This window comes from Necator americanus, chromosome IV (genome assembly GCF_031761385.1).
Source record: "Necator americanus strain Aroian chromosome IV, whole genome shotgun sequence".
NCBI classification, from domain to species: Eukaryota; Metazoa; Nematoda; class Chromadorea; order Rhabditida; family Ancylostomatidae; genus Necator; species Necator americanus.
In genome coordinates this window covers 22,283,619-22,308,960 of record NC_087374.1, presented here as the reverse complement: position 1 = coordinate 22,308,960, position 25,342 = coordinate 22,283,619, and the positions used below count along the sequence as shown (strand labels likewise).

General features: G+C 41.6%; 5 protein-coding genes across 10 annotated transcripts; all 5 read right to left on the bottom strand.

The window, feature by feature from the left end:
* Positions 1 to 510: 510 nt before the first annotated feature.
* Positions 511 to 3,158, bottom strand: RB195_002342 (uncharacterized protein; the record flags this gene model as incomplete). 3 transcript variants are annotated; one of them, XM_064199566.1, is made up of 3 exons in its annotated part: positions 511 to 566; positions 2,690 to 2,831; positions 2,898 to 3,158. In XM_064199566.1, 3 exons carry the CDS (start codon positions 3,156 to 3,158, stop codon positions 511 to 513), a joined length of 459 nt encoding a protein of 152 aa, XP_064055447.1. The 3 variants fall into 3 exon arrangements, with proteins under 3 accessions (XP_064055447.1, XP_064055448.1, XP_064055449.1); XM_064199568.1 differs by having other exon boundaries at positions 2,898 to 3,074; XM_064199567.1 differs by lacking the exon at positions 511 to 566 and adding an exon at positions 1,586 to 1,596 and having other exon boundaries at positions 2,898 to 3,074.
* Positions 3,159 to 3,954: 796 nt separating this feature from the next.
* RB195_002341 (uncharacterized protein) lies at positions 3,955 to 18,846 on the bottom strand (the record flags this gene model as incomplete). Of its 3 annotated transcripts, none has more annotated exons than XM_064199564.1 (41): positions 3,955 to 3,999; positions 4,176 to 4,256; positions 4,335 to 4,481; positions 4,860 to 4,986; positions 6,475 to 6,617; positions 6,873 to 6,984; positions 7,144 to 7,247; positions 7,328 to 7,406; positions 7,499 to 7,598; positions 7,660 to 7,807; positions 7,860 to 7,974; positions 8,646 to 8,710; positions 8,770 to 8,862; positions 9,015 to 9,077; positions 9,138 to 9,245; positions 10,059 to 10,143; positions 10,193 to 10,245; positions 10,404 to 10,546; positions 10,604 to 10,730; positions 11,176 to 11,261; positions 11,442 to 11,532; positions 11,586 to 11,691; positions 11,819 to 11,889; positions 11,943 to 12,090; positions 12,565 to 12,677; positions 12,733 to 12,837; positions 12,934 to 13,062; positions 13,218 to 13,349; positions 13,429 to 13,587; positions 13,676 to 13,862; positions 14,223 to 14,401; positions 14,462 to 14,611; positions 15,216 to 15,378; positions 15,503 to 15,607; positions 16,593 to 16,675; positions 16,747 to 16,805; positions 17,435 to 17,562; positions 17,618 to 17,708; positions 17,799 to 17,923; positions 18,407 to 18,462; positions 18,736 to 18,846. In XM_064199564.1, 41 exons carry the CDS (start codon positions 18,844 to 18,846, stop codon positions 3,955 to 3,957), a joined length of 4,515 nt encoding a protein of 1,504 aa, XP_064055444.1. The 3 variants fall into 3 exon arrangements, with proteins under 3 accessions (XP_064055444.1, XP_064055445.1, XP_064055446.1); XM_064199565.1 differs by having other exon boundaries at positions 17,817 to 17,923; XM_064199563.1 differs by lacking the exons at positions 18,407 to 18,462; positions 18,736 to 18,846 and having other exon boundaries at positions 17,799 to 17,880.
* A 109-nt stretch (positions 18,847 to 18,955) lies between these two features.
* Positions 18,956 to 19,771, bottom strand: RB195_002340 (uncharacterized protein; the record flags this gene model as incomplete). The annotated part of the gene is made up of 1 exon (XM_064199562.1): positions 18,956 to 19,771. The coding sequence occupies one exon, from the start codon at positions 19,769 to 19,771 to the stop codon at positions 18,956 to 18,958; it is 816 nt and encodes a 271-aa protein (XP_064055443.1).
* A 719-nt stretch (positions 19,772 to 20,490) lies between these two features.
* Positions 20,491 to 21,216, bottom strand: RB195_002339 (uncharacterized protein; the record flags this gene model as incomplete). Of its 2 annotated transcripts, none has more annotated exons than XM_064199560.1 (1): positions 20,491 to 21,216. In XM_064199560.1, the coding sequence occupies one exon, from the start codon at positions 21,214 to 21,216 to the stop codon at positions 20,491 to 20,493; it is 726 nt and encodes a 241-aa protein (XP_064055441.1). The 2 variants fall into 2 exon arrangements, with proteins under 2 accessions (XP_064055441.1, XP_064055442.1); XM_064199561.1 differs by having other exon boundaries at positions 20,491 to 21,192.
* A 71-nt stretch (positions 21,217 to 21,287) lies between these two features.
* RB195_002338 (uncharacterized protein) lies at positions 21,288 to 21,707 on the bottom strand (the record flags this gene model as incomplete). Its single annotated transcript, XM_064199559.1, has 1 exon — positions 21,288 to 21,707. The coding sequence occupies one exon, from the start codon at positions 21,705 to 21,707 to the stop codon at positions 21,288 to 21,290; it is 420 nt and encodes a 139-aa protein (XP_064055440.1).
* Positions 21,708 to 25,342: the final 3,635 nt, after the last annotated feature.

Sequence of the window (25,342 nt, the reverse complement as noted above, 5' to 3'; positions counted from 1 at the left end):
ATGTATGGAGATATTGATATGGACGGACCAGCTTCTTAGAAATCATTCGACAACGACAAGCAGTCCAACGTTGAGAGACGGATATTTGGCGCCAAAGATTCCATGTTCCCTTCAGGCGTTCGACCTATCAGGATGTGGGCCTAGCAGTGCCTCACTCTTCTACTTTTATACCATCTTTTTTCCATGCTTACCTGCGAGATGACCAGGTTAGCTGATATAAATTACCGCTTTTGAGTCACCGTATTTCACCATTTTCATGTTTTTCCGTTTATTATTTCATGTCCTACTCACAACAGTTTCATATAGGATTACAGGATACTTCATGCAATGTCTACATAAAGTAAATATCTAACAAAGTAAACAAAAGTAAGAAAATGTTTGGAACATTCTAAGGTGTGAAAAGATGCGATCGAATTGTTTCTGCTGCTGAAGAAATGGAGACGAACGGAAACGAGTCGATCACTGTGCACGGCTATCATATGAGTGCATTGAGTAGCACCACGAAAAGCTTCACTTCTCCTTAACCGGAGCAGATGGAGAGGAGCAAATGGCAGTTGCTTGGTTTTCTAAAATGACTTATTTCTAAAAGAATACCACGTATGGTAGCCTCATTAGTTCCAAAAGGTATAAGCTGTTAACCAACAAAAGTAGAGGTACATATAATTGCTAGTTCAATAGATGCTGAATATAAGGTATACTTTCCGCAGCTACATAGAGGGCGGCCTAGCCATAGCTTCATATACTGCTGTGATCCAAAAGTAGGAAGACTTTTCAATTTAAAACTCCCAGTTTTATCCAAATGCATATTTTTTTCTTATGTTGGTACAACCTTTACTGACATCCGTGTCAAATTTCATGAGAGGAGTGCCAGTTGTTAATGAGTTACGCCAAAACCGGAATATAGAGTATAACAAACAAAGTATATTTCGAAGATTGGAAGAAGATTTGGCAAAACTGTATTGGTGCAAATGGGGAGTACTTCGAAGGAGATGAAATAAATTTTGAGAAATAATATACCATTTTTGTTCTATTTGAAAAGTCCTACTTTTTTATCTTAATATGTTGTCACTGCTGTTGAGAAGAAGCTCGTTGATGTTTGGTGAAATGTGGAATTGATTAAAACGTGAGAGAAAATATCCGCAAAGTTGAAGTTTTCATAGGAGATTTTCATATTTTTCAATTTTGTGTCTGTAGCAAACCTTCCGCGGTTAACGTTCTGTTTAACTACGACATACCCATGCAAGGCAGGGATTTGACGCTGACGTCAGCAGCATGTTTTGCAAGTTTTTTGCGATCTAAGCTCCGAATATCGTAAGGATTTCCCCCAACATCAAAATGCTGCCAGTTTTGCGATGAATAAAACTACAGTAAGGACAAGAACGATTAATGCCACCAAAAGTAGAAATTACTCATGAGGTTTTCAACCTATGTCAAACCATCCAAAGCAAACCTGCATTTCAACGCGAAACAACTTTTATCGATATCGATAACATCTACAAATTTGAAACTATTTACTCTATCTCGAATGAGTATCGAGTTGATACCTTTTTTCTAGAAACGTCCAACGAATTGATTCTGGTAGGAATCAAACAATGTCTGAAATAAAAAAGTTCTATACACTATCACAGTCTAGGCGGTTAAAATGGTTAGAACCACCCAACAGACATCACACTTTATCGAATATTTCGCAATCTCTCAAATTTGAGTGTTCTTGAAAACATAACAAAAGTTAAAGGCATCACCCCACGAATCTGAGGTGGTACGGATTTCTGGTGGAGTATTCGTTCACGGGATGGGAGACTATGGGGAGGGGGGTGATTCCGTCCATCTCTTCCTAATTGCCGTAAAAAACGGGCAGGAAGATGCGGCGCCGCACAAGGCTTGCGCGCTCCAGTCGAACTCCCTGTAGAAAATAGTGCGCCAAAACGAATGAAGCCGTATCTTACGGGCCTTTTCTTACGGCAATTAGGAAGAAATGGACGGAATCACCCCCCTCTCTATAGTCTCCCATCCTGTATACGAATACTCCACCTGAAATCCGTACCACCTCAGATTCGTGGAGTGATGCCTTTAATATACATGAATTGTCCATCTTTTCGTCAACATACCTCCTCCTTTTATCACTGTTAATGAGTTAAATGCCAACAAAAATAAGATCGCATAAAGACAGCGTATCATGAAATTGAGGATGCTGGGATCTCTCCTCGGATATATAGGAGTGTACATAGTTCATGAGTACGAGCGTGCTCAGTGCTCTCCAGCAATCCACAAAAAGGAGTGTGAGACAACCCTGCGTGATCTCGTCTGCTAACGAAACTACTTATTATTGAATAAAACAAAGAAATCCCAGTTCGTCGCAGTACCAGTTATCCAGCTAGTATAACTCAAATAAGTGTCAGAAGCTGCTGTACCTCGCAAACTCATAGAAACGTTACATAATCGCCCTCGTCCTGTTACCCGTAACAAGTCGCATCGTCGGAGAGACGGGATCAAACAGGTTTGTTTTACACGTCTTCTTCTGGACTCTGGACTACTATGAGGAATTGAGCTTTACGGATTTTTTAGTAAGCTGAATTGAATTGTCGACCATGAGTGAGTCACTTTCAACTATAATAATTACGCCAACAATAATTAGCACTTGAAATGTCTCACAAATCCACTGAAAACAACGAAATCGTTCACCGCCCACCATGAAGAACAGCTCCATTGGCTGAGGAATGTCTTTCTTCCATTTGAATTTGATGGCTACCTTCTCTGAGAGAATGAATAGTATTGTTCGACAGCTTATTGCAAGGCCAATTCATGATAGTAGTGCTACTACTATTTATATACTGAAAGAAATAATTCACATTTCCTTCTGAACTTAATAATATACATTTTGAGACATCTTCACTTACCTTTATTAACCACAGTAAACATTTAACTAGGAACCCTGCTACAGCAATATTCAATGCGACAATCAGATATACAGCAGACTCGTTGGCTAAAGCATCGAAATCTTCAGCGGCTTCAACCATACCAATTTCGTCTTCTCCTTCATCGTCAACGATGGTGATTTCATCCGTGTCAATCATTCCAGAACCAGCGTAACAAGACTTCGGAAAAAAGGGCAAAACCGGCAGAATGAATTTCGGATCACGAAACAAGATCCTCATCATCCTTCTTTTCGATTACCTGTGGAAGTACATAATTTTAAGCTGGTTTATGATATTAGCCCGATGGTTGTAGGGATACGGAAACGCAAGTCGCAAGGGAGTAGAAATCCATCCGGAAATCTTGGAATCTACATGAACAACTGAACTCGGTAAACCTCCAGTATTGACGAACCAGCCAAATTTTTTACTGCATAACGTGAATCGATACAAACGACAACGATAAGCCAGTTCAACAAAAAGACCGATCGCAAAGCGCTCAAGGAAAATATCTGACCACGAACAGATGTAGAACTGCAAGCTATCGTTAAAAATATGGAAGAACGCAGCAAAATTCGAGCTGAATACTAACAACGTTGTTGAATAGTAAGGTGTGAATATTAAGAGTTGCAAATGAGAGCGAAAATTCGCATCGCCTATAGTTCCTTACATTCTTGTCACGAAATGTTTCAAATTTCCCAAGATTTCATTGCTTTCGGATACCGAAACACTGATAACTTTAGCAAACTAGAACCTTTTATTTCCTAGATACAAATATGTACTTTATCAATGATTTAAGTAATACAGAGAATTCATCGAACTGTCAACATTTATATCACTGTATCGGTAAAAACTCTTTCAAAACAAAACACTAACGAAACAAAATGTGCTAACAAAATATACATACATATGTTATGTTACCCCAACGGCAAAACTGTAACACCCTTCTAGCACGTTCCCTTGCCCACAACTCATTTTTAAAAAAAAACTGCTTAAAAAAAGAGATCTCATGAAAAAGGAAATAGAATCTTGGCTAACATCACTAATATACTTCACTAGTATTCCCGTCATCGGAACCAGATTGAGCCTAAAAAGAACGTTTTCGAAAAGTTGAAGGAAAAATATTTGAAGCAAGAGATTTACATACACATGCACTTAATATTTAAGTGACACATGGTCTAAATAAAATAAAAAGTTTAGAACGAGCACAAAGGTCTTAGATTAAGAACAAAATCTAGCGCAATAGGAATGTGAAAAAAAGACCTCCTCAGCGTTTTCTTCTGCTTCGGACTCAGAGCGGCTGGAACTACTACGATCATCTCCAGAATAGATAATTTCCTCTCCCTAGGAATGCAAACAATGCAAAACTACTACTTGATAAACACGAAAAAAAAAACCAGAAGAGTGAAGGAGAGTCCGCACATTGATATCGCGTGGCTTCAGCAACCCAATCTCGAATGCTTCTAAACAGTTGATCCCAACAAGTTTTGCTTGAATGCCTCTCATCCATTGTTCGTTTGTTACTCGAAAATCTGGCACGAGTTTGAGCAGAACGTTAGAACGAGTTGTCTGAAAGACGAAATGGATCATAGGAAAAAATCCAAAATAACAAACATTTTGATATATCTATACATGGGTCAAAATTAAAAATGACCGTTATCATAGTATCCGAAATTTACATTTAAGCACATTTACAAATTACAACTATTTCCCGAACGCAAATTTCCAACCTGGTACATTTTAATACAACATAGTAGAAATTGCAAAAACCTCACTCTTTCTCACATCAATTCCTAAATCTCGATAGAACTCCGCGAGAATCCTTTCTTTCATTTGAAGTCGAAAATAAAATAAAAGAAGATGGAAAAAATGCAGAAAATCCCCGATACTTCCTATCCAAATATTATATTGAATTGCAGTTAGATGGATACAAGGAAAACAAATTACCTTTGCATGTACACAAATGTTCTGGAAATTTCGATTTCCAATCTGCACCGACTTAATAATTTCCACAACATTTTCTGTCACGTCTGCAAGGCGGGCTTTATCTTCCAGTAAGTACATGAAAGAGCTGCTGAAAACAAATATAACAAAGGTGATTTTAAAGGAAGCCTCTAGAGAAATTATTAGGTTGAGTCGAAAGTTCTCGGACAAATTGACAATATTTTTATTTACTTTGCAATTTTCAAACGATAACTGTAAATCATTTGAAGTATGCCCTATTGGCATCGATGGTCTTCTGCCAACGTCCAGGCAGATCGTAGATGCCTTTGCTCCAGAACGCTGGGGACTGTTCTTTGAAGAACTGCTCGGGTGCCTTTTTGATGTCGTCGTGGGTTTGGGAGTCTTGACCATCCAGATGATGTTGGAGATAGGAAAAAAGGTGGTAATCCGAGGGAGCCAGATCTGGGAAATACGTTAGATGTGGTGAAATGGTCCAGAAGAACTTGTTCAGTTCAGCCTCGGTCATTTTTCCAATGTGTAACTGAGTGTTGTCGTGCTGGAAGTAGACTTCGCGCTGCTGCGAGCGTGCATTTTCGAGATTTGTCTTCAAATTTCTCAGTTGCTCTATGTGGACGTCTGCGGTCATTGTACATCCCTCAGCGAGCAGCTCCCAGTATTCGACGCCGTGCACGCTCCCCCAGACGCAGAGCATAACCTTTTTGGCGTGTACGTTAAGTTTAGGGACGTCTTCTGCATCCGTACCTTCGCCAACCCATTGAGCACGCCGGTGAATGTTAAAATAGGAAATCCACTTCTCATCCTCGGTGACTAGGTGCTCAAGCCACGTGTGGGTGCGCTTGAGCGTGAGGAGAGAAATTGCCGTACCAACGCGGCAGTCCATCTCATACTGCGTCAGAGCATGTGGTACCCATCCACTTAGGTTTCGCACCTCGCCGATTGACTTCAATCCGCAAACAACTGTGGTTTGACTCACTCCAAGAGCGACTGTCTGTTCGCGAGTATTCGGGTCGGCTTCCACGTGTCTCCGCAGTAAGTCCAAATCCAACTCCACCGGGAGACCCGAACGGTCTTCATCTTCGATGGAATAGTCGCCCGACGCAAACTTCGAGTGCCACTTTTAGACTGTACTTCTAGCGGGGACGCGCTCCTTGTAAATTTCCTTCAGACGTCTATCATCGGTCGATATCCGCCATCGGTCGATATCCGCGGGTTTTTTGGCCAGATAGATGGAGAAAGAGTATGACGTTGCGGAGGTGGAGTGACGACGGCTTGAAATTGCGCGGCATGGTGGCAGGAAAACAACTGGCTCAGTGTAATTGTTAACCTACATTTCGAAGGGCCTTTTATACTCTATCAAACGGTATTTAACACGTCCATTTTTGTCAGCTCTTTGCTGAGTGATGATCTCTAGAAGTCATCACTACCACATTGTCCAAGAACTTTCTACTCAACCTAATATATTAAAAAAGGAATACTGGAACTGTTGAGTTAGTTCATTAAAAAATTAAAACCATCTTTTTTTCTTCGTATGACTCGTATGACTAGAATATAACATGAAAAATGACTGGAATGCCAAGTAAAGCAACATGAAGCCAACCTTTTATTGCACATCATACCAAGGAATCTTTTCCCTTCTTTGATTGCTGTCACGAGAAGAGAAGTACTGCGTAGTTCTCTGACCCGTAACATCAGTCCAAACAACGATACGCATCCAGCCGCGATATTCCAAGTACGCAAACACTGAGAAAGCACAAAAATCATTACAACTTTAGTCACTCAAAACGACGTGAAGCACGGTGCATTTGCGTACGCCCTCAAAACGGCACGGTAGAAGCAGCAGATTGAAAAGAGGATTGATCGCAAACTGCAGCGATGGGTGGTGTCAGCAAGGGTTCCAGCGCGCTTCTAACCGCTAGAGAAGGTGCGCAGGCAATTGCACTGTGCTTCATGTCGTTTTGAGCAACTATACACTAAAAATTTGACAAAGATATGAACCTTCTCGACAGCAATTCTTTTAGAGACGGTTCCAGGCAGTTGAACTACCTCAGCTGATAGTGCATCGTTCATGGCAACAAATAGGACCTTGTAAATCGTTCCAAATGTGGCTCTGAAGGTCCATCGTATACAGTTTCAAGCAAAAATGTCTAAGATAAATATCTATAAGTCTTCAGAGATCCCATTACAAAAAATAACTAATGTAGAGAAGTATAACAACCGCGACTACAGTGTGCTTTGTTATAACAAAAAAAGTGCAATGGAAAAATACCTCGTGAAACAGGCAAAGATTTGGTTTGTGTAACGTTCATTCAAATCAGGATCGTCCGATTCTTGGTCGTACACTTTACTTTTCCTTCTTTCGTCATGAGGAACCTTAACTCAGTTATACACCTAATAAACAAATTTCTTTGATGGATCTGATCAAAAATTCTCTACGCCATTTCTCATCCTACCAAATCAGCAAGCTTTTTAGCAAGAATCCATTGTATCGCGCAAAGTCGACAGTTCACAGGTCGAAGATTTAGGTAATGACTGAAATTGATTCATATGCAAACTTATTAAATGTAACTCCCCTCTTCTCAAGTAAGGTCCAATAAAAATAAATTAAAATGTATGTGGTTAACCTCAGCAGTTTTCTGACAGCCGACGTCAGTGTTGCCCCTTTGATCGCTTTTCCTTCTTTGTCCGACCATTCCTTCTTCAAAAATCCCAGTGTTTGTCGAGCTGAATGAGAGTGACAGTAAATCAGAAAAAGTACACCACACCAGACACCTTCGAAATGAACCTAATTTACTGCTGAGCTCTTCACTAGGTGAGTGAATCGATGATGCACATTCCAAGAGAACGATCGCGACACCGACATTAGGCACCACTTCGCACATATCAATCAGGTATTCGTAAACATTCTTTTCCGCCTCGCTACCAGCACCCCTCTTAACAGAACTTAATTTTTACTTGAAGACCGCGTAAACAAAAAACTAGAACCTCGCTATCTTCCTGAAGAATGGCATGCTCTAAAATATCCATAAGTTTTTCACGGCGACTCTTCTTTCTCGTCGACACTGCATCAGAATCACTGGGCAACACCGACACGTAGTTCCTTAAAATAGTGCACATTATAGGAAAATTTCATTTGTTATCGCTTACTCATCGATCGCGACAGATCTCAGTACTTCATTCATTCCATCTAGCAACTGTTCTAGATATATTCGGGTCGAAACAACATGAAACTCGGTGAAGTTGCGCGGCGATGCAAGTAACGGATGAGATCGAGGTAGACCATCGCTAACTGCGGCGATGAATGGTGCTAGCGAAGATCCCCTTCCAATCGTCCCTATACGCTTCTCCGCACCGCTTCGAGCACATCCGCTTACGTAATTGCACCGAGTTTCATGTCGTTTCGATTGCACTACATCCCCTAATAGAGAAAATCAAGTTGTAACTGAAGTCTACACAATGATAGTCGCAATGTTTCGATGGGAGACGATGTAGTGCATCAAAACGTGCTTGTTTATGCATCAAACAGTTTAGGAAAAAGGAAGATCCTAGTGAATTTTGTCACCTTATTATCTTGCTAAATACAACATCTGCAACAGAGAGACTGTGACTGGTGAACAACAAACAATTCTCTGCACTGTGAAGAAATAATCCTCTAAGCAGGCCTCTTAAATAAGAATATTTCGCACTACATATCATTTGTGTAAAATATAATTCTATTTGTGATAAATATCACAACTGCCATCACATACACAAGAAAATATTTCGGCTAACCATGAGAACAAGTGCGCCAGAGTAGCAAGACAAAGCCGTAACAGGTCCGCCAGTTGATCAGAAACCTAAATGCACTTTGAATAAAGTTCTTGGAAACAAGCCTTCTCAGTAGAGCATTAATTACATCGGTTTCTGTTGTCACCACTGCTGACGAATTAAACTGGTCCCGGAAATATGAGACAGTCTTCGAGAATGTATTCCAGAGGATAGGTAACAACTAAATGGAACAGGTTCAGGTAATATACCAACATCAAAACCTGAACCAAGTTCAAAATATATAATATACTTCAGTATATTCTCAAAATATGTTGAATGTAGCATCAAGTTAGTAAGAAAAAAATCATTTAAGTTTCTACTTAAACTAATCACCTTATCCACCTGGGCTGAAATATGACTTACATCACCATGAAGACAGGCAGCTGATGACTCTCCCTAAATTCACTAAATTTTCTTTCGAATTATCATTTGAAAAATACACAAAATTACAACTACCTTCGCCCAAGGTAGAGACTTCTTTCCAATCCTGGGACATACTTGCTTCAATATTTCTAGTAAGTGATCCATAAGCAGAATAGATGCTCGCCGCCTACCTTGGGTCAACTGAACTACGTTATGACGTACCATCAGTAGCGATCCAACATCAACAAAAGACTTTTTCGTGGGAACACAAACATATTAGTTGCGTACTATTTGCAACAATTAGCAAATCATATTTTTTTTTTGCTTGAAGGTTAACGCAGGTGGCAGAAAGTCAATCCAGCAAACCTTTTCGCTGTTTATGTCCTCCTTAGCATTTCCAGGATACGAAGATTAGTTACTGGGTTGGCCCATAGGTCACGGTGTTTTTAAGTGGAAATTTTGCGTGGAAAATAAGAATTTCTGGCATGTCATTGTATTCTTTTATGTTATTCGATAGAAAATAATGTGCTCAACAAAATGTGTTTGGCATTTTGTGCTGATACTTTTTCTGCTCTTTCCAGTTCATTAAAATGGAGTGTCAAATCGACTAAAAAAAGAGTGTTTCCGACACCTTCTATCTTTTGCGTTCGGGTGCCAAAGCTACAGAATCAACTCGAGAGATTTGTGAAATGACATTGCGTAGCGGTCCGTTCAACAATAACGTGGAATTGAAGGCTTGGCTGGATGATATCTTCGAGTGGAAACCAACTGATTTCTACCGTCGAAACATTGAACAGCTTTTCGAACATTGAGAAGGTGTAAAAAACTAACAGAGAACGTTTCACTAATTGATTTGTTGTTCATTTCTTGTTTATCTATGTGAAAACCTAATCTTTAAAAAAACGCCGCAGTTTATGACAACCCAATAATAATTACTAGATTAGCTTTCAACTGGCTAGACCTCAGGAGACTCACCTTATCGACGATGTAAAAACAGTAGAAGCAACCACTCACCTTCATGAGTTTTACCACTGCTGATAATTTCAACGTCTTCATACACGACGTCAGTTTAGCTAGTGGAACACTTTTGCCAACAAGTCTGAAAATTTCCTCTAGTGAAGCTATGTTAATACCACAATATTAAATACCTTTTCTTTTCTCCTCCACATAATGAAGGTGCTTGCATTAGCGGAAGTATAGCCTTAAATGGAAAAGACAACCTTTCTAGAGATTTCATATAAAATCGAACAAGTACGAAAAAATATCGATGAATATAAGGCAAGTAATAAACAACTACAATTACATACTGTCTCAACAATACAGACAGAACACATTCCGATGAATATTACTTCAAACTACCTCTGCAACTTCCTCCCCCTCGTCTGTTGGTGCATTTCGCTTTCTTTTAGGTGCTCTCTTCGTAGGTTTTTTCTTAGAGTCCAAAGAGACAACAGTAATTGGAAACAGCGGGCTTTGATCAGGCACTGGCCATTGTCCAAATGCTGAAGACTTCGAAACAAGAGAGCATGTAACGCAACTAACATGTTGCAAGAACATACCTTTCGCTTTAGATGTAAGTTCTTTTTGACATTCAAACATCAGCAGAAACTTTTTCGTCCACAATTCATCGAGTGTAGCACTGTCAACGCTTGTGCAAGCCTCTTCTTCTGAGAATACATTAAATAGCTGAAAGGAATACTTTTGTGTCATATTGCTCAAGCAGCGTACCTTTTCAGATCCTTGTTAAATTAAAATTAAAACAACAATGTTTGGAAAGAGCATTTTAAAACATTAATATGTTATTTGTTACAGCTGCAGTCAATTCAGAACGACCCGAAACTCGGTGTAGTTACCAGCGCTAGGAGCGGTGGAACCTAGCGGTTAGAATCAAGCGGAGACAGTTACTAGCACCGCTCATCGCTGCAGTTTGCGATGGTCCCACCTCGCTCCCAATGGCTAGCTCCACCGCATCGCCTTCAGCGCAGTCACTTACATAACTGCACCGCGCTTCATATCTTCATACTTATGGACACAGTCCCTACAGTGACAGAAAACTGAATGTCAACAACCACATATTTGATAACCAAGTAGGAAACAGTTGAAGAAACAAGAGATAGCAATATCAAGATACCGTCCGAATCCACTGGATTGTGCGAAACAATGTATCACACGAAGTTTTCGAATTGTCATTCACTCCTTGTACGCAAATATTAGCACCTAAAGATGAAGATTTGAGAAACTGCAAAGAAGGATCGACTGATCATAGAAACAAGTTAGTTTGCACGGCATTCCACTTTCCGGCAGAAACATCACGCTTAAAACCATCTGCTAGCAAGAAGATCTCTTTTGCTCACAACAAAGCTATGAGCTACCATGTTAGTCTTCAAAATAACAAACTTAGTGCATAGAAAATTCTTGACCAAAGGTCTCGCTGCGTCGCTTCCATCGTACCAGCAATCGGCCATGTTTCTTGTAGTCGAATCGCTTCCTGAAGTTAGTAATCGAGAACGATTTCAACCGAAAACATATTCCTGGACTGACCATTACTGCTTCCAACAAGGGAGTAGCCTCGCCAAGATTTTGACTGTTTGAGCACTTCAGCCACAAAGTTGAGCCCTGGTAAATGTACCTTGCACCTTCGAACTCACTAAATCTATATAATTTAGTAAAAATCCGATACTATGTCATAAAGAGAAATCCATAATCAAGATTATTGCAGAAGACTTCACTACAATACTAATAACACATTGCAGTAGCTATATCAAATAACTTGCCTCGAGGGTTCATACTGATCCGTGAAAAAATCGGAGCGAAATTCTTCCACAAAAACAGTGAGCCACTCATGCTAAAAATAGCAATCAACATCTCGTATCAAAAAAAGTAGATGACTACACTTACCATCGCTATACATTTCGAGCATCCAAAGCAGACGCGCAAAACATCAGCTAGCCCAGAATAATAACATGTTCGAATGTAGCTGGAAGCACTACGAGCCTCGTCTAATAACTGCAATGAGTTTCGCACATCTTCTTCTCTCGTTGGATATCTGTAACATCAAAAAGCAGCTGGTCATTGGTGCGAACTATAATTCTACGGGGATAAGCCAAGAACCAACAGTGGGACTAACCTGTTTCCAAGACACAAAAAAAAATTAAAACAGAATAACATCACATATTTAAATCTTGCGCTATCATCACGCTATATATATATATATATATATATATATATATATCAGTGAACGTCCGACTAAAGCCGGACTTCAGAGTTTTTTGTGGTGTTTTCTTCGCCCACCTTCACTGACCAATTAATTAAAATCAAAAAATGGCCGACGTGATAGCTATATAGTGGGCGGGGGTTGCCGGGTGTATAAGCCGTGGCCACGGGGCCCCTTTTTTTAGCCCCCCCCCTTTTTTCTCCTCTTTTTGGCCTTCCAAAGGAACTATTTTATGTTTTTTTTTTTGGGGGGAAAATTATTTTTTTAATTTAAAAAAAAAAAAAATATATATATATATCAACTTACTCTTCCAACAGTAGTGCTGTCTCCAGTTTCATTAACGCAGCTAACACACCAAAAATCGGCTGAACGTTGTCGGCTGCGCGAAGTAGCAAAGGTATCATTGCATTGAGATTGTCCTGAACCACCAGTTAAAAAATCATCTATTTACGAATTGTTCGACGAAAAGCGAACCTTTTGAGACATCGTTGACGGCTCAGCAGCATAAAGTCGAAAAACGGCACGAAACAATCTTTTCACATTTCCAGTGGTCATTCGGTCAAGAACGAAGAAATATCCCTGAATGTAGCCATTTTAAATGAGAGTTCACGGGAAAAGCTGCTCTTTTGGGCAGCAGTTATGGAGATATCACGTATAAACTAATATGGATCTGACCGACACAAGGCCAATGAATGGTCCTACTGCTTTAGGTCTCTCAACAATCAGTGCCGTAAATTCGTTAAGGATGGCTTCAGATTCTGTTTCCGACTGTACTATATGTGACAGCATCGTCTTAAGTACCAGCTGCAAATCTGATATTATGATCCACTTTATAATGCCAGAAAAGAAAGCTAAACTCTCTTGAAGACCTAACAAATGCTAGCTATCTAGAAATCCTCATCATCGAATTACTGACTCTGTTTTAACAATATATGTTATAAGTATACAAAAATGCCTACCTCTATATGTTTAGGCACAAAAAGAACAAGGTTTTTGAAAATATCTGCTCCAAGCTTCTGAGAGTCAGGTTTTCTAGACCACAAACATTGTTGAGCAACAGAAATGATCGAATTCACATTGCGTTCACAAAACTGAAATCGTGAAATCTTTAAGTAAGAACTGAGCTTTTTTAAAGATTGTGTCGAACTAAAATCTCAGATGGAAACCTACCGTTTTGAACTTCAAGGCGGTGCTGAACAAACGACTAAGTGATTCGATGTTTTCTTGAGACTGAACAAAGCGCTGCTTAATTGTAGTCGCGACGTTGAGAGGACAAGAACGAAGTGATAAAAGGGCAATCGAAAGCATTACTTCGAATAATCTCAGGCTCTAAATGAATCTTATTAACAATTTCATCTAAGATTTCCTATTTGTATGCACTTGAGGAGGTCCATAAGTCCCCAGCGAAAGCACTTACATGCGGTGAACTAGTGTCTGGAGAAATGACGCTCTCCTGTGAGACATCGTTGCAAGCACCTTTTTCAGTTACCCCTATGTTTCTGAAGAATCTGTGCACTTCTTTCCAAAGAGTTTCGCCTCCCAAAACAACGAAGTCGGCGATTTTGTCAAACATTTCTCCTACGAGGTCATCCAAAGAGCGACGACTGCAAATGATCATCACACTTCGGTCAAAAAACAGTTCTGAGAAGATAATGAAAAGTTCTCCTTATTCACAGGTATGGACTACATGAAAGCCGCAAAACGTGTGCATCGGCCGTTGACACACAAGTTTGTTGATTAAACACTAGAATAATCAACTAGTACACGTAGGCTCGAAGTACAGCGCAGAGTAGGTTGCAAATCGAAACTAATTTCTGTAGAGACGATAATCGATACAAAGCATGAAACCGATCGCAGAAACAAACGACGAAGACTAACGCGGAGTGCCTATGCTTGGTCATCAGAATCAAAATATAACAAGATACTCCAAAAACGTGGAAAGTAAGACAGGAAAGACAACTTACACCTTCCCTTGACGACTAGGTCGCAGTTCATCAATCCTTAAATGAGACGAAAGCTGACATAGAAGATCAGAGAACACATTCCTGCTAGAGTTATCCAAACGCCGAAGAATAAGCTCAATGAGCGAAGGAACCAGTTCCACTTCGAAACTGCTTAGAGATTGTATAATTCTTGTTTGAAGCTAAACACTAACCTTTTACCGACTTCTTCCGAAAGAGCATGTTTGAGTAAGAATGCAGACCTTCTTGTTCGTCTCCGGATCCGAATTGAGCAATGAGAGAGACGATATAACAGCCATCTTGCATCCAATAGGATCAGTCTTCACATCACGCAATAGAAGTGACTGCAGCTCTTGTACTGCTTCAGTTTGAACGCCGATATCAGTAAGAACCTAGAAAGGGATAACATTTGTGTATTCCAGCACCATTCACAATTCATGAAATATCCAAGGAAAAAAGATACACATCTAGGTACGTAATAGATGATGGTGTCGTATTTATTATGCATTTACCATAAAACTACTAATCTCTCTCGCACTGCAAAACGAAATCAAGGGTCATGGAATTTCCGACTTTGACAGAAAGACGAACATTGATGTCAAAAAGGATGTCGATCAGTAATATCGTGACAGAATCACTTATCGTTCCCTCCCTCTTGTCAAAGATACTTAGAACTTGTCATGCTGATTGTCGTACAGATCAGCTACCCTAAGTAATACAGAACAAAAGATTGTGCATTTTTTCTTTCTCAGTGGGTCACCCCGAAAGATTTTTGGAGGATGAAACAATTAAACACGGCATGATTATAATCATAATGATAACAAACAGAACAGTGCACATAAAGATTTCTGCCTTCCCCTTCGTTGGAACCTCTAGCATTATTGCAAGCACACATACTATACAATATAGGGAGATCAACAAGCGATATAATTACAAAATGACTGTGATTATTGTTCTGTAAATCGAGATTCTATAACGAAAAAAGATGGACCTTACCTCCGGAATCGACGAAATCAAACTGTTTCTAATCTCTGGCAACCATTTTTCAATTTCTTTCTCGAATATTGAACAGAACAGAGAACGACTGTCATAGATACGATTAATAAAACGGATCTGAGCAATACACAGATGCGACAAGTTTAAATCCTCTTGCTTTTCCCTGCAACAAATTAAAACTCGTCATGGGACATACTGACTAACAACTCTTGAAAAACAAGACAGAAGGTGGTTATATAAAGATAAAATATATAGAATGTAATGTAATAATATATAGAATGGCTAACTTTTGCAGCTCTTCGAGGTGGCTCATAAGCAGTTCAAATGTTTTCGTTTGCGATGATCTACATAGTATAAGGACACGAAATATTGATTCCTGAACTCCACATGACCTAAAAACACAAAAAAAAACAACTGCAAGAACTCAGAGCTAGAACGAACATGAAGGAAATAGATTTGGTATTGCAAGAAGTGAAGAAAAACGCGGCGAGGAGTCGCATGTGAACTCAGTAAAAGTTGCATACTTCACCAAAAACCAACACAGCACACGGAACATGAATGGCCAAAACAGTCTCCCTCCTAACACCTGAAGAAAACGTTTCAAAAAAAGAAAAATGCAGAATCTCGATTTTTTTTTCTTCCTTTTGCTACAATACTGTGCACATAGTGGGAACAAAACGACATGAAGCACGGTGCAGTTGCGTCAGCGGTTGCGCCCGATGTGGTGCGGCGGAGCGTAGATGTTAAAATCTAAGGGGACCGTTGTTGACCACACGTGCGATAGGAAGCAGCCGATAGCGATAGGAAGGAAGGAAGGAAGCAGCAGCTTCTCAGGTGAATGGGGTCTAGCTCATGGGGTGCAGATCAATGAGTATTCCGTCGCCAAATGTTCACAAGTGACGGAGGTCGGAGAACAGGCTCCGGCTATCGCATGTATGTTGCTGACATCGTTCCTTGCTATCTCCAATGCACCCCTTCGAGCAACCGCTTAAGAAACTGCATTGTGCTTCGTGTCGTTTTGACCCGACTATGCTTGGCGTTCAGAGTACGGACTATGACATACACTTTGTAGTGTCCATTTTGTGATATCTCTTGTACAGAAGCAGAAGAAAATTGTTCTTCTTATATTCCTACGGACATAGCAAAGCAGCATATCAGATTAAGGGATCTCAGTTAATCAAATAGATGAACAACAACTGTAATGAAGGAACAGTTCTCAGAATGAAATTGAAGGCCAACAAAGTGGAATGGCGGTGCTAAGCGAATAAGCAGTGTTAACAGGCAAATCGTGTTTTTAACAAGACGTAGAAAACAAAGGGAAAAAGCGTGTGATGAAGTTGTCTTTCTCTCAAATCTGCTGACCAATTTAAAACGTACGAATGTGAGGGTTCCAAGTACGTCACAAAATTGTTTCGCTGCTGTAAAGCTTCTTCGAAAGCGTTCAACAGGTCATCTTTGTACTAAAAGAACCCAACATCATTATAAAAGTACAAGTCTATTTTAACGAATCAAAGTGTTTTAGAAGACCAACTCTTCGATCATTCATATTCTTGTCCAACTTTGCAACAAGCAAGTCGCTGGTAATGTCACCTAAAATAGAAGAGCAACCTGTTACAGGAGACAGTATTGCATTGAACAACAATTTAATTTGATAATAATAAAAAATAATTTCAGCATGGAATAAGAGATAGGAAAAAAAGCTTGCTTCGCTGCACGGTTGAGATCAAACCCGTATATCAGGAAGAAAAGCTTGCTTCGCTGAACGGTTGAGATCAAACCCGAACATCAGGAAGAAAAGCTTGCTTCGCTGAACGGTTGAGATCAAACCCGAACAGCAATCTTAACCTTTAGGCAACCAATGCAAGCAAATAGATGATTTCGAACAAAAATACTGCCTTATTTTTCGGCAAGATAGGCTCATTAATAGCGCACTAAGTCTTTTCACTGACCCTATATCCAAATTATTGGTTCGAAAAAAAAACGAGAGAAAGTAGGTGTGGGGGGAGGGGCCACTCATCGGCACCCTTATTTCTGGAGGCACTTTCGTACACTTTTCTCTTAGTAACTTTAGCTTACATGTGATAGATTCTCTAAGACTAATGTTTGGGTCTTAGGGCCCCAAGTGACTTAGTTATTTACTTCCAGAAATAAGGGCGCAAATGAGTGTCCCCTCCCCCTTCAATTACGTTCTACCCAAAATGTGGTCAAACAATGTTTACCTATAAATATATACTTCTTGAAATTCTCGTCGTTTCTAACTTCTATACCATCACAACACAACATCTTCTCAAACTCATTCGAGGGCGCTACAGTTTCCCCAGTATCGTTATTAAAATCCACGAGGATTCTGCAGTAAACACACTTGGCATAACCATAGCTATGAAAGAAAAAAAAAACCGTACATATCACGTTTCTGAGTATCCTGAAACTCGTTCGTTCGTACATCTTTTCCGCCGAAACTGCGCTGAGATGAGCTCTTCTGGGAGTTGAAATCTTTAAAAATAATATCACAGGCATAATATCACTTATTCTCGAGAGAAGTTGAACTGCCTATGATAATAAGAAAAACTAGATGAAACCTACGGTTATAAGGACCATCACCTTGAGCATCATCATCAGCATCAACGAATTCAGCAAATAAATCATCGTCATCAGCATCCGACATCTTTTTGGTAAAGTTGCTATGCTGAGACAATTGAAGTTCTGCTCTTAAGTACAACACCACCTTCTTCCCAATTAAAATCACCGTAAATATGAAAATTCATACCTCATGGTACAATTTTGGAACTACACTACACTTTTTTGTTGCTTCAAGCGAACTCGAAAGTAATCACTTCACGATTTAGAAACAAAACAGCATCAGCTAGCGTGCTACCCCTAGTAACAGTACTAGAGTGGAACCCATGGTTTCTCACTTCTCACCTAGGCTTTCATGTCAAAGTGGCAATAAAACAGAATCCTCAGAGCTTTTCGGCAGGAAATAACTACACCAAATATGGGAAGTGATAGGATAATCATGTATTCCATATGTTTGTAGAAGATACCACAAAAGTAACTAAGGGATGTAAGATGTAGTGGCGACAAATTAGAAATAAATGAAAAAGTCAAATTACACATCAACAAGTACTAGTGCCAAAAAGTCGCCACTAGAACTCGAACAGACGAACTCCCCTTGGAGGAAAATGACTTACTTGATCAACACTGGAAACGGAAGAAAACTAACGAACGGCACTGTACGACCGAATACCTAAAGTTGTATGTAACGGTATTTGCAAAATCTTTGCACTACAAAAGCCTCGAGGGAAATTGAAGAAATTCGGAAAATTTTTATTTCGCGCTATCAGGGGAGCGCGAAATGGTTATGTAGCAGAAAAGCATCCACTGGCATCGTTTTCGGTTTTCTCATATTGGGAGTACAATTAAGTTTTGAGAGGTTTCTAAAATTGGCGAAGATAGCATTAAATCGCACCGGACCATTTTGTTACTTGACTTAATCGGCGGGCTGATGTCATCGCCTGACGCGATTACCCGCATCTTCGCCGTGCTGTGAACACAGCTCTGCCCAACCTTCTCGATCTTCTTCTTGCACAGAATCAATCCATTCGGATTTGAACTGAAATTCCCAAATCATATTCTGCGAAACCTTACGTCTCGCCAGAACTGCCTATCCACGCCGAGTGTGCTCAGGTCCTCTTTCACCAACTCAGTCCAGAACTTCCGTTTTCGGCCAGGTGGCTTCTTCATGAACCCGACAAACTCCTCAGAACTCGTTGAACAAGGCGATCCGCCGGTGTCCTCAATATATGACCAAAGAAGGGAAGACGATTTACTTTAGCCACTTTCGATGGCGGTACAAGATGTTGATATCTTCCACGTGTCATCTGCCGGTATACCACATCAAATTCTGCGTAAAGATCTTCATTGTGACATACACTAGGCCAAAAGTAGCCAAGTAGCCGTCTAAGCAGCTTTCGTTCTGTGCAGTCAAGCCTCTCCATAACCGTTGATGGTGCTGCCCAAGTCTCCGATCCGTGCATCATGATGGGGCGAATTGCGGATAGGTAGATTCGCAGCTTGACTCCGTTGGTGATGGGGGTCGACAACAGGCATCTCGTTAAGGAGTTAAATGTAGAAGTGGCCTTAACGCATCTTTGCTGAACATCTCTCTCGTAGCTGCCGTTGTTCTTAAGCGTAGAGCCCAGGTAACAGAACTCATCAACGAGTTCTATCGGTTGTCCGTCCACACTGATTCCCGTTCGAGGTCTCGAAGAGATCCACATATGCTCACACTTATCAGGGCGTAGACGTAGTACATAGGCTGCAGCCAGCTTCAATACAAGGATGACAACATGTTGAAGTTTCGTACCGCTTTCTGCGAATATAACAAAATCGTCAGCGTACTCGAGATCACTCAAAGGGTGTCCTGATGGTGCTAGAATGATATCGGCAGGACACTGATCTACTGTTCTTCGCATAATGTCGTCGATGGCAAAATTGAACAGGAAGGGTCCTGCCACTACCCTCTGTCTTATTCCAGTTACCACAGTGTTGTACATCTGGCTGGTGTTCGAACTGCAGCAGTTGTTCGTTCATTCATGTCATTCGACTCATGTCATCAAGCAAGCACTCCATCGGCGCTCAGCGCGTTGAGAAGATGGCCTCGGTGAGGAGAGTCGAGCGCGGCGTCAAAGTCCAGAAACGCTAGTTGCATTGGCTTCGAATACCGCTGCCAGATTTCGATCACTCTCCTGACGATGAACACCTGGTCAATCGTAGACCGGCCAGGACGAAAGCCAGCTTGCTCGTCGCGCGTTGTTTCTTCGCGATGTTTAATGAGTCGGTCCAGGATAATGCGCTCCTAAACCTTGTACATAACACGCAACGGAGAGATTCCTCGATTATTCCTATGGTCCGTGACGGATAACTTCTTGTGGAGGGAATTATGATAGCGTGTCTCCACGAGTCAGGTATCCTTTCCTCTATCCATATTGAACGGATGATCTTTGTCATCTCACGAATCCCAGACGGAGGAAGATATTTCTGCGCTAATCCCCTCGTCTCCACCAGATTTTCCATTCTCCATTTTTTGAATGCAGACAAGAACTTCCGACTCGGTCGATGGCTTCTCGTTAACCGCGTATATCGGTCTATGAACGTGTTCGAGTTCAGGAGCTGACGGTGCTAGCCGGTTCAGCAAGGTCTTGAAGTGTTCCTTCCAAATTGGAAGAGTTGCTTTACCGACATCTACTCCATTGGCAGTGTTACGTACAAGAGATCATCTTTTCATTTTGCCGCTATACTGTCTTAGTAAAGCATAGGCTTTCCGCGGGTTCTTGTCATCCCACGCCTTTTCAAACTCCTTTGCTCTTGACGTCCACTCGTTATCGCGGTCTTGTTGCAGTTGACGACGCAACTTCCTTCTAAGATGTTCTTCCTGGTTGAGGTTACCAGTGCTGCACGCGACACATACAGAATTGTACGCCCTGGTCCGTACTCCAGCATGAATAGACACATGTTGGCGGAATTTCGTTCTGCATTCTTCGTCTTTTAAGCCTGCCATGTCGGATTTCGGTTGAGGAGGAACTCTTTGGTTCCTCTTGTGGAACTGTATCTTGAAGCTGAGAATTGGACGGTGGTCAGAGTCGAACGCGACGACCCAAACAGCTCTAGATTTTCGGTTATCTGACTGAGGAATGTTCCTCGCCAGAATGTAGTCGAGCTGAAGTTTAGCAGTCCTCATCTTCCGCTTGCGCTGTTCTTCAGGCATTAAAAGGGTTGACCCCTGCCACGTGAGCTGATGGCGTCGATGATTCCTCTTAAACGTGGAAGCGAATATGAGGCCCGTCTGTTCGCACAAATCGACCAGACGGTCACCGTTGTCGGACGTGCGCTCTGCTGGATAATACCATTTTCCTAGCACATCGGATTGCTGTTCGAGTTTCATCTTCGTATTTGCGTCGATTCCGACAATGATCATCTGCTGGCTTGGTATTTTAGACATCAACGCACTGTGTTCATCATAGAAGGCGTCATTAGTGGTGTCCTCAGCGGTTTCCGTAGGTGCGTGAGCACTTACGATCTAGAGTTTACATCCTCTGCGATCCTGCAGTCGTAGAAAGGCGTATCTAAACGACGTTGAGCCATATTTTTTCCACCAGGTTCTTGTAGTCGTTCCTCACAGCTATCGCGCAGCCACCTACTTTGTTCAGCATCGCCGCAGTATGTGGTGTAATTTTCGATGCTGATGACCGGCCGATCTCTCATGCGTGTTTCCTGCAGTGCAGCAAAAGGCACACAGAGATATCGCAGAAGTCTGGATAGAGCGGCTTGTTGGAGTTCGGTTGATATTATTCGGCAGTACACCGTGACGAAACGAATGGTTGTTGCCAAAGATTCCATGCTCCCTTCATGCAGTTGACCTTTCAGGTTAGAGGCTTTGGAGATGTGCTGGATGACAGCACCTTTTTGCAATGCATGGAAATCTTTCGCCATATAATAGTGCGGGTTATATAGCTCGTACGTTCCCAATGCGTACACTCGAATGTTAGATTGCGTTTAGTTAAAACAGGGCCAGTACGTGCAGGTAGCAATCAAACTCGTATACACGGCCCCATTTTGTAACTATATCCATGTTAAAGCATCATTACTTCCCTCTAAAGATCAGTATATTTCATTTTGCTGAAGTGCAACAACTTTGATTTCTTCGCACCTTATGTCAAGCTTTATGCCAACAAAACATAACTTGCGAGATTTGCAAAAGATAATCTTTATTTTTAATTCGTAGAAAAGCCCAGCTGATGAACGTCGATTGACGAAGACATCTTTGAAGGCGCTGAAATGGAGGCATTGTCAGACCAAAATTCATGCGAAATTCAAGAGATGCTCGTTAAAACATTGGGAGTTACTCAACAAGCCATCTTCAGGCAATGGGTATGTTGCAAAATTGAAGGAACGATCTACCATGAACTACACTCTCGAGCGAAACCATCACCGGGGAACGTTACCAACAACATCTGATGCAGTTGAGCTGAGCATTAAAGTTCAGGTTCAGTTCAGTTCAATTCTCACGAGGAAGCTAAAAATTGGACTCTTTAGAGACTGCTTAAAGGTAGCATACCATGAGGCTGGAAAAGTGAATAGCAGCATACCACGAATCTGACGTGAGAGAATCCGCGGGGGAAGCTAGAGATGGAATTGCAGGTTGCGGGATCAGAAGTGCTTCCGCTCACATCTCTCAGATCGTTCTATAAAACAGCGTGGAACCGCCTTAGTTCCTACGAGGAACGCTAGAACGCTCATCTACGTATATGTTCTGGTCCCCTCATCAGCCTAATCTTAGGATTTACTTGAATAGGCAGTCGTGGAGAACCCGTTGGCTTTCGACAGCTGCGCAGCCGGATACTGCGAGTGAACAAGTGTGGAGCGTTGCAACTGAAACTGTGATGAAAAGCGGAGTCTTTCATGACGTTTTTTTACTACGATTAGAGAGAAATGAGCGGAACCACCTTTGCAATCTCCGACCCCATATAGAGTTTGTTCATCGGGAATCCTTACCACGTCAGATTCGTCAGATTTGTGGGTTGATACTTTAAAATATGTGGTTCTGGATTGTTGCAGGATCCAGGGTGGTTCCGCTCATCTCTCCCTAATCGTTGCAAAAAAAACCGCATGGGAACTGCTTAGCTTTTATGAGGTACGTCAGGACGCTCCTCCATGTGCACGTTCTGGTCCCCTAAGCAGCCTATTCACTGTTTCACTTGAAAAGGCAGGTGGGAAGATATCAGTGACCTTTGACCGTTCACACTTTGATGCGGCGCGTGCACAAGACTGTGGCGTTTCTTTTGAAATCGTCGTATAGTCGGGTCACGAAATGGCAGCTACGTAAGCGGCTGCGCTGGAAGCGGAGCGATGGAGTGTTGCGGTTGGGATAGTGTAAGGATCATTGCTACCGCGGCCCAGCTCTGCAGTTCGCCGTGGTCCCACCTCGATTCCAACCATGGTCTCCACCAGACCGCTTCAAACGCAGCCGCTTACGCAATTGTCCGTGCTTCATGTCGTTTTGACTCGATTATGAATGATGACGTCTTCCACGGTTTTTTTTTCACGACGAATAGAGAGTGATGACTTTAATCCCGCAATGCTCATAAGCCTCTCTAGCTTTCCCCGCGATTTCCCTTACAACGTCAGATTCGTGAAATAATGCCTTTAACACGTTGTTTTCCAATGACTTGAAGAAAGCGTCGGTAAGGAATGCTAGCAATTGAATGGTTTCGAGTTGTGTTGTCACTTTTCGACTTCTTCCTCGTAGTTTTTCCTTCTATCTTATTTCCCACCAAATGTTCAAAAAGCCGGCAGATTAATTTGTTCCTTCATTCTGCCCATATGCGGATCGAAACGACGTGATGCTCGGTCCAGCTGCGTAAGTGGCTGTAGTGGAATGGATTTAGTGAAGACGTATCTGGTAACATGTACTTGGGGGGAAGCACTCTGACGCGACAGAATCGAGCAGTACTGATACTAGTAGTAATGAGGTGCGTGCTCGACTTGCACTCAGAACGCAAAAACGTCCATATAGCACATGAACCGTCCTCGTTGTTAAACCGTTTCATTTGCTTAGTGACCGCTGCCAACTTGCTAACTCTTTTATTTCACTTTAACTACTATGTGGCGAAATTTTGTATTGGAGTCTAAGAAGAAACTTGAATGGCCCGCTGATCGTGGATTGCTGTGGAAGGAGTGATCTTGCTCCAACTGTGGGAGTCCCCTTAAAGTCGCGAATCAGACCAATTTGAACAGCCTTCTTAAAGGCTACCCCAATTATCTTCCTTAGGGCCACCAACTTGCGAACACAAATGGAAAATGTGTGAATGGAGGTGGTTGTTTAGCAGGTTCGGTAAAGTTAAAGCAATAGTCGTTCCAGCTCTACCTTCCTTTTCTTTCAGTAGCTTTACTGTGAAATACATATAACTTTAAGAGTAAAAATACTAAAGGAAAAAAAGGAAGGTAGACCTAGATGCAGGAGTCATCCAGGCTTGTATCATCAGATCTTCAATGGCTGCATCCGATAAGAGTACGGGCATTGTAAGTACGGATCGTCATCCTAGTCCTTTTCCGTTTCGGTAGCATCGACGAAGCGACGCCACCCATTGAACGCCGTGTATAATACTAGGAACTGCTCTTAGGAACATGCGACAGTAGAGGATTGGTGGACTTGACGTCCTTTTCAACACGAGTATGCAAAGAACTTTGAACAAAGTTCTTTGTCATACTCGTGTTGACGAGTTTTTGACACTTTCAAACAACTTACCACCCGAATCGGACGTCTGCAGTTGAGAAAAAGGTTTCTAACGCAAGCTTTGACTTTTCTTCGTCGCTTACGCTCCAACATCAAGCTACAAAGAAGAAGGAGAAGAAGTCGAAGCTTTCTATATGGACCTGGAGAAGTGTTACAAAGAAGTCCATACCTTCTACAAGGTGTTGGTGACTTTAACGCTAAGATTGGCCTTAAATGAACGCCTGAGAAACTCTACATCGGGACCCACGGCCTACAATGGAACGAACAGAGAGAGAGGCTTTCCGAGTTTATCATGACGAGTAAGACCATCCATGGGAACTCGCAACTCCAGAAGTGGTCCCTCCTTTCTTTGCTGGACGTGGGAGTCACCCATGGTACTGTACATCATCAGCACAGCAATATCCGTCAGGAAAATCCTTTTATTGATCACATCGTGACCACATCATCGTCAATAAAAGGGTTTTCCTGACGAATATTGCTATTGTGCCATAGTTTTATACGGACCGTACCACTGCCCCTCCGGAAAAGGTTTTTGCTTACCCAGTGAGAAGAGAAAGCCGCGAAGTTCAGAGGGCGATGTCCCAGTACTATCATCAACTAGCATATCTCCGCTCGCTAGGCTTTGCAGAGAAGCGATAAAAGAAAATCTTAAAAAGAGAAGAGCAAAAATGTTGGCTGAAGCTGCAGAGGCGGTAAAGAATATTCGCTACGCCCGTCGAGAATCCTCCAAACGAAAGACAAGGATGAGGGGGAACGGTCAAGAGGTACCCATATGATGTGCCGCCGCGTATCCCGGAGGCTAATGAGCGTCGTTAATTGCACCTCGCGTTTC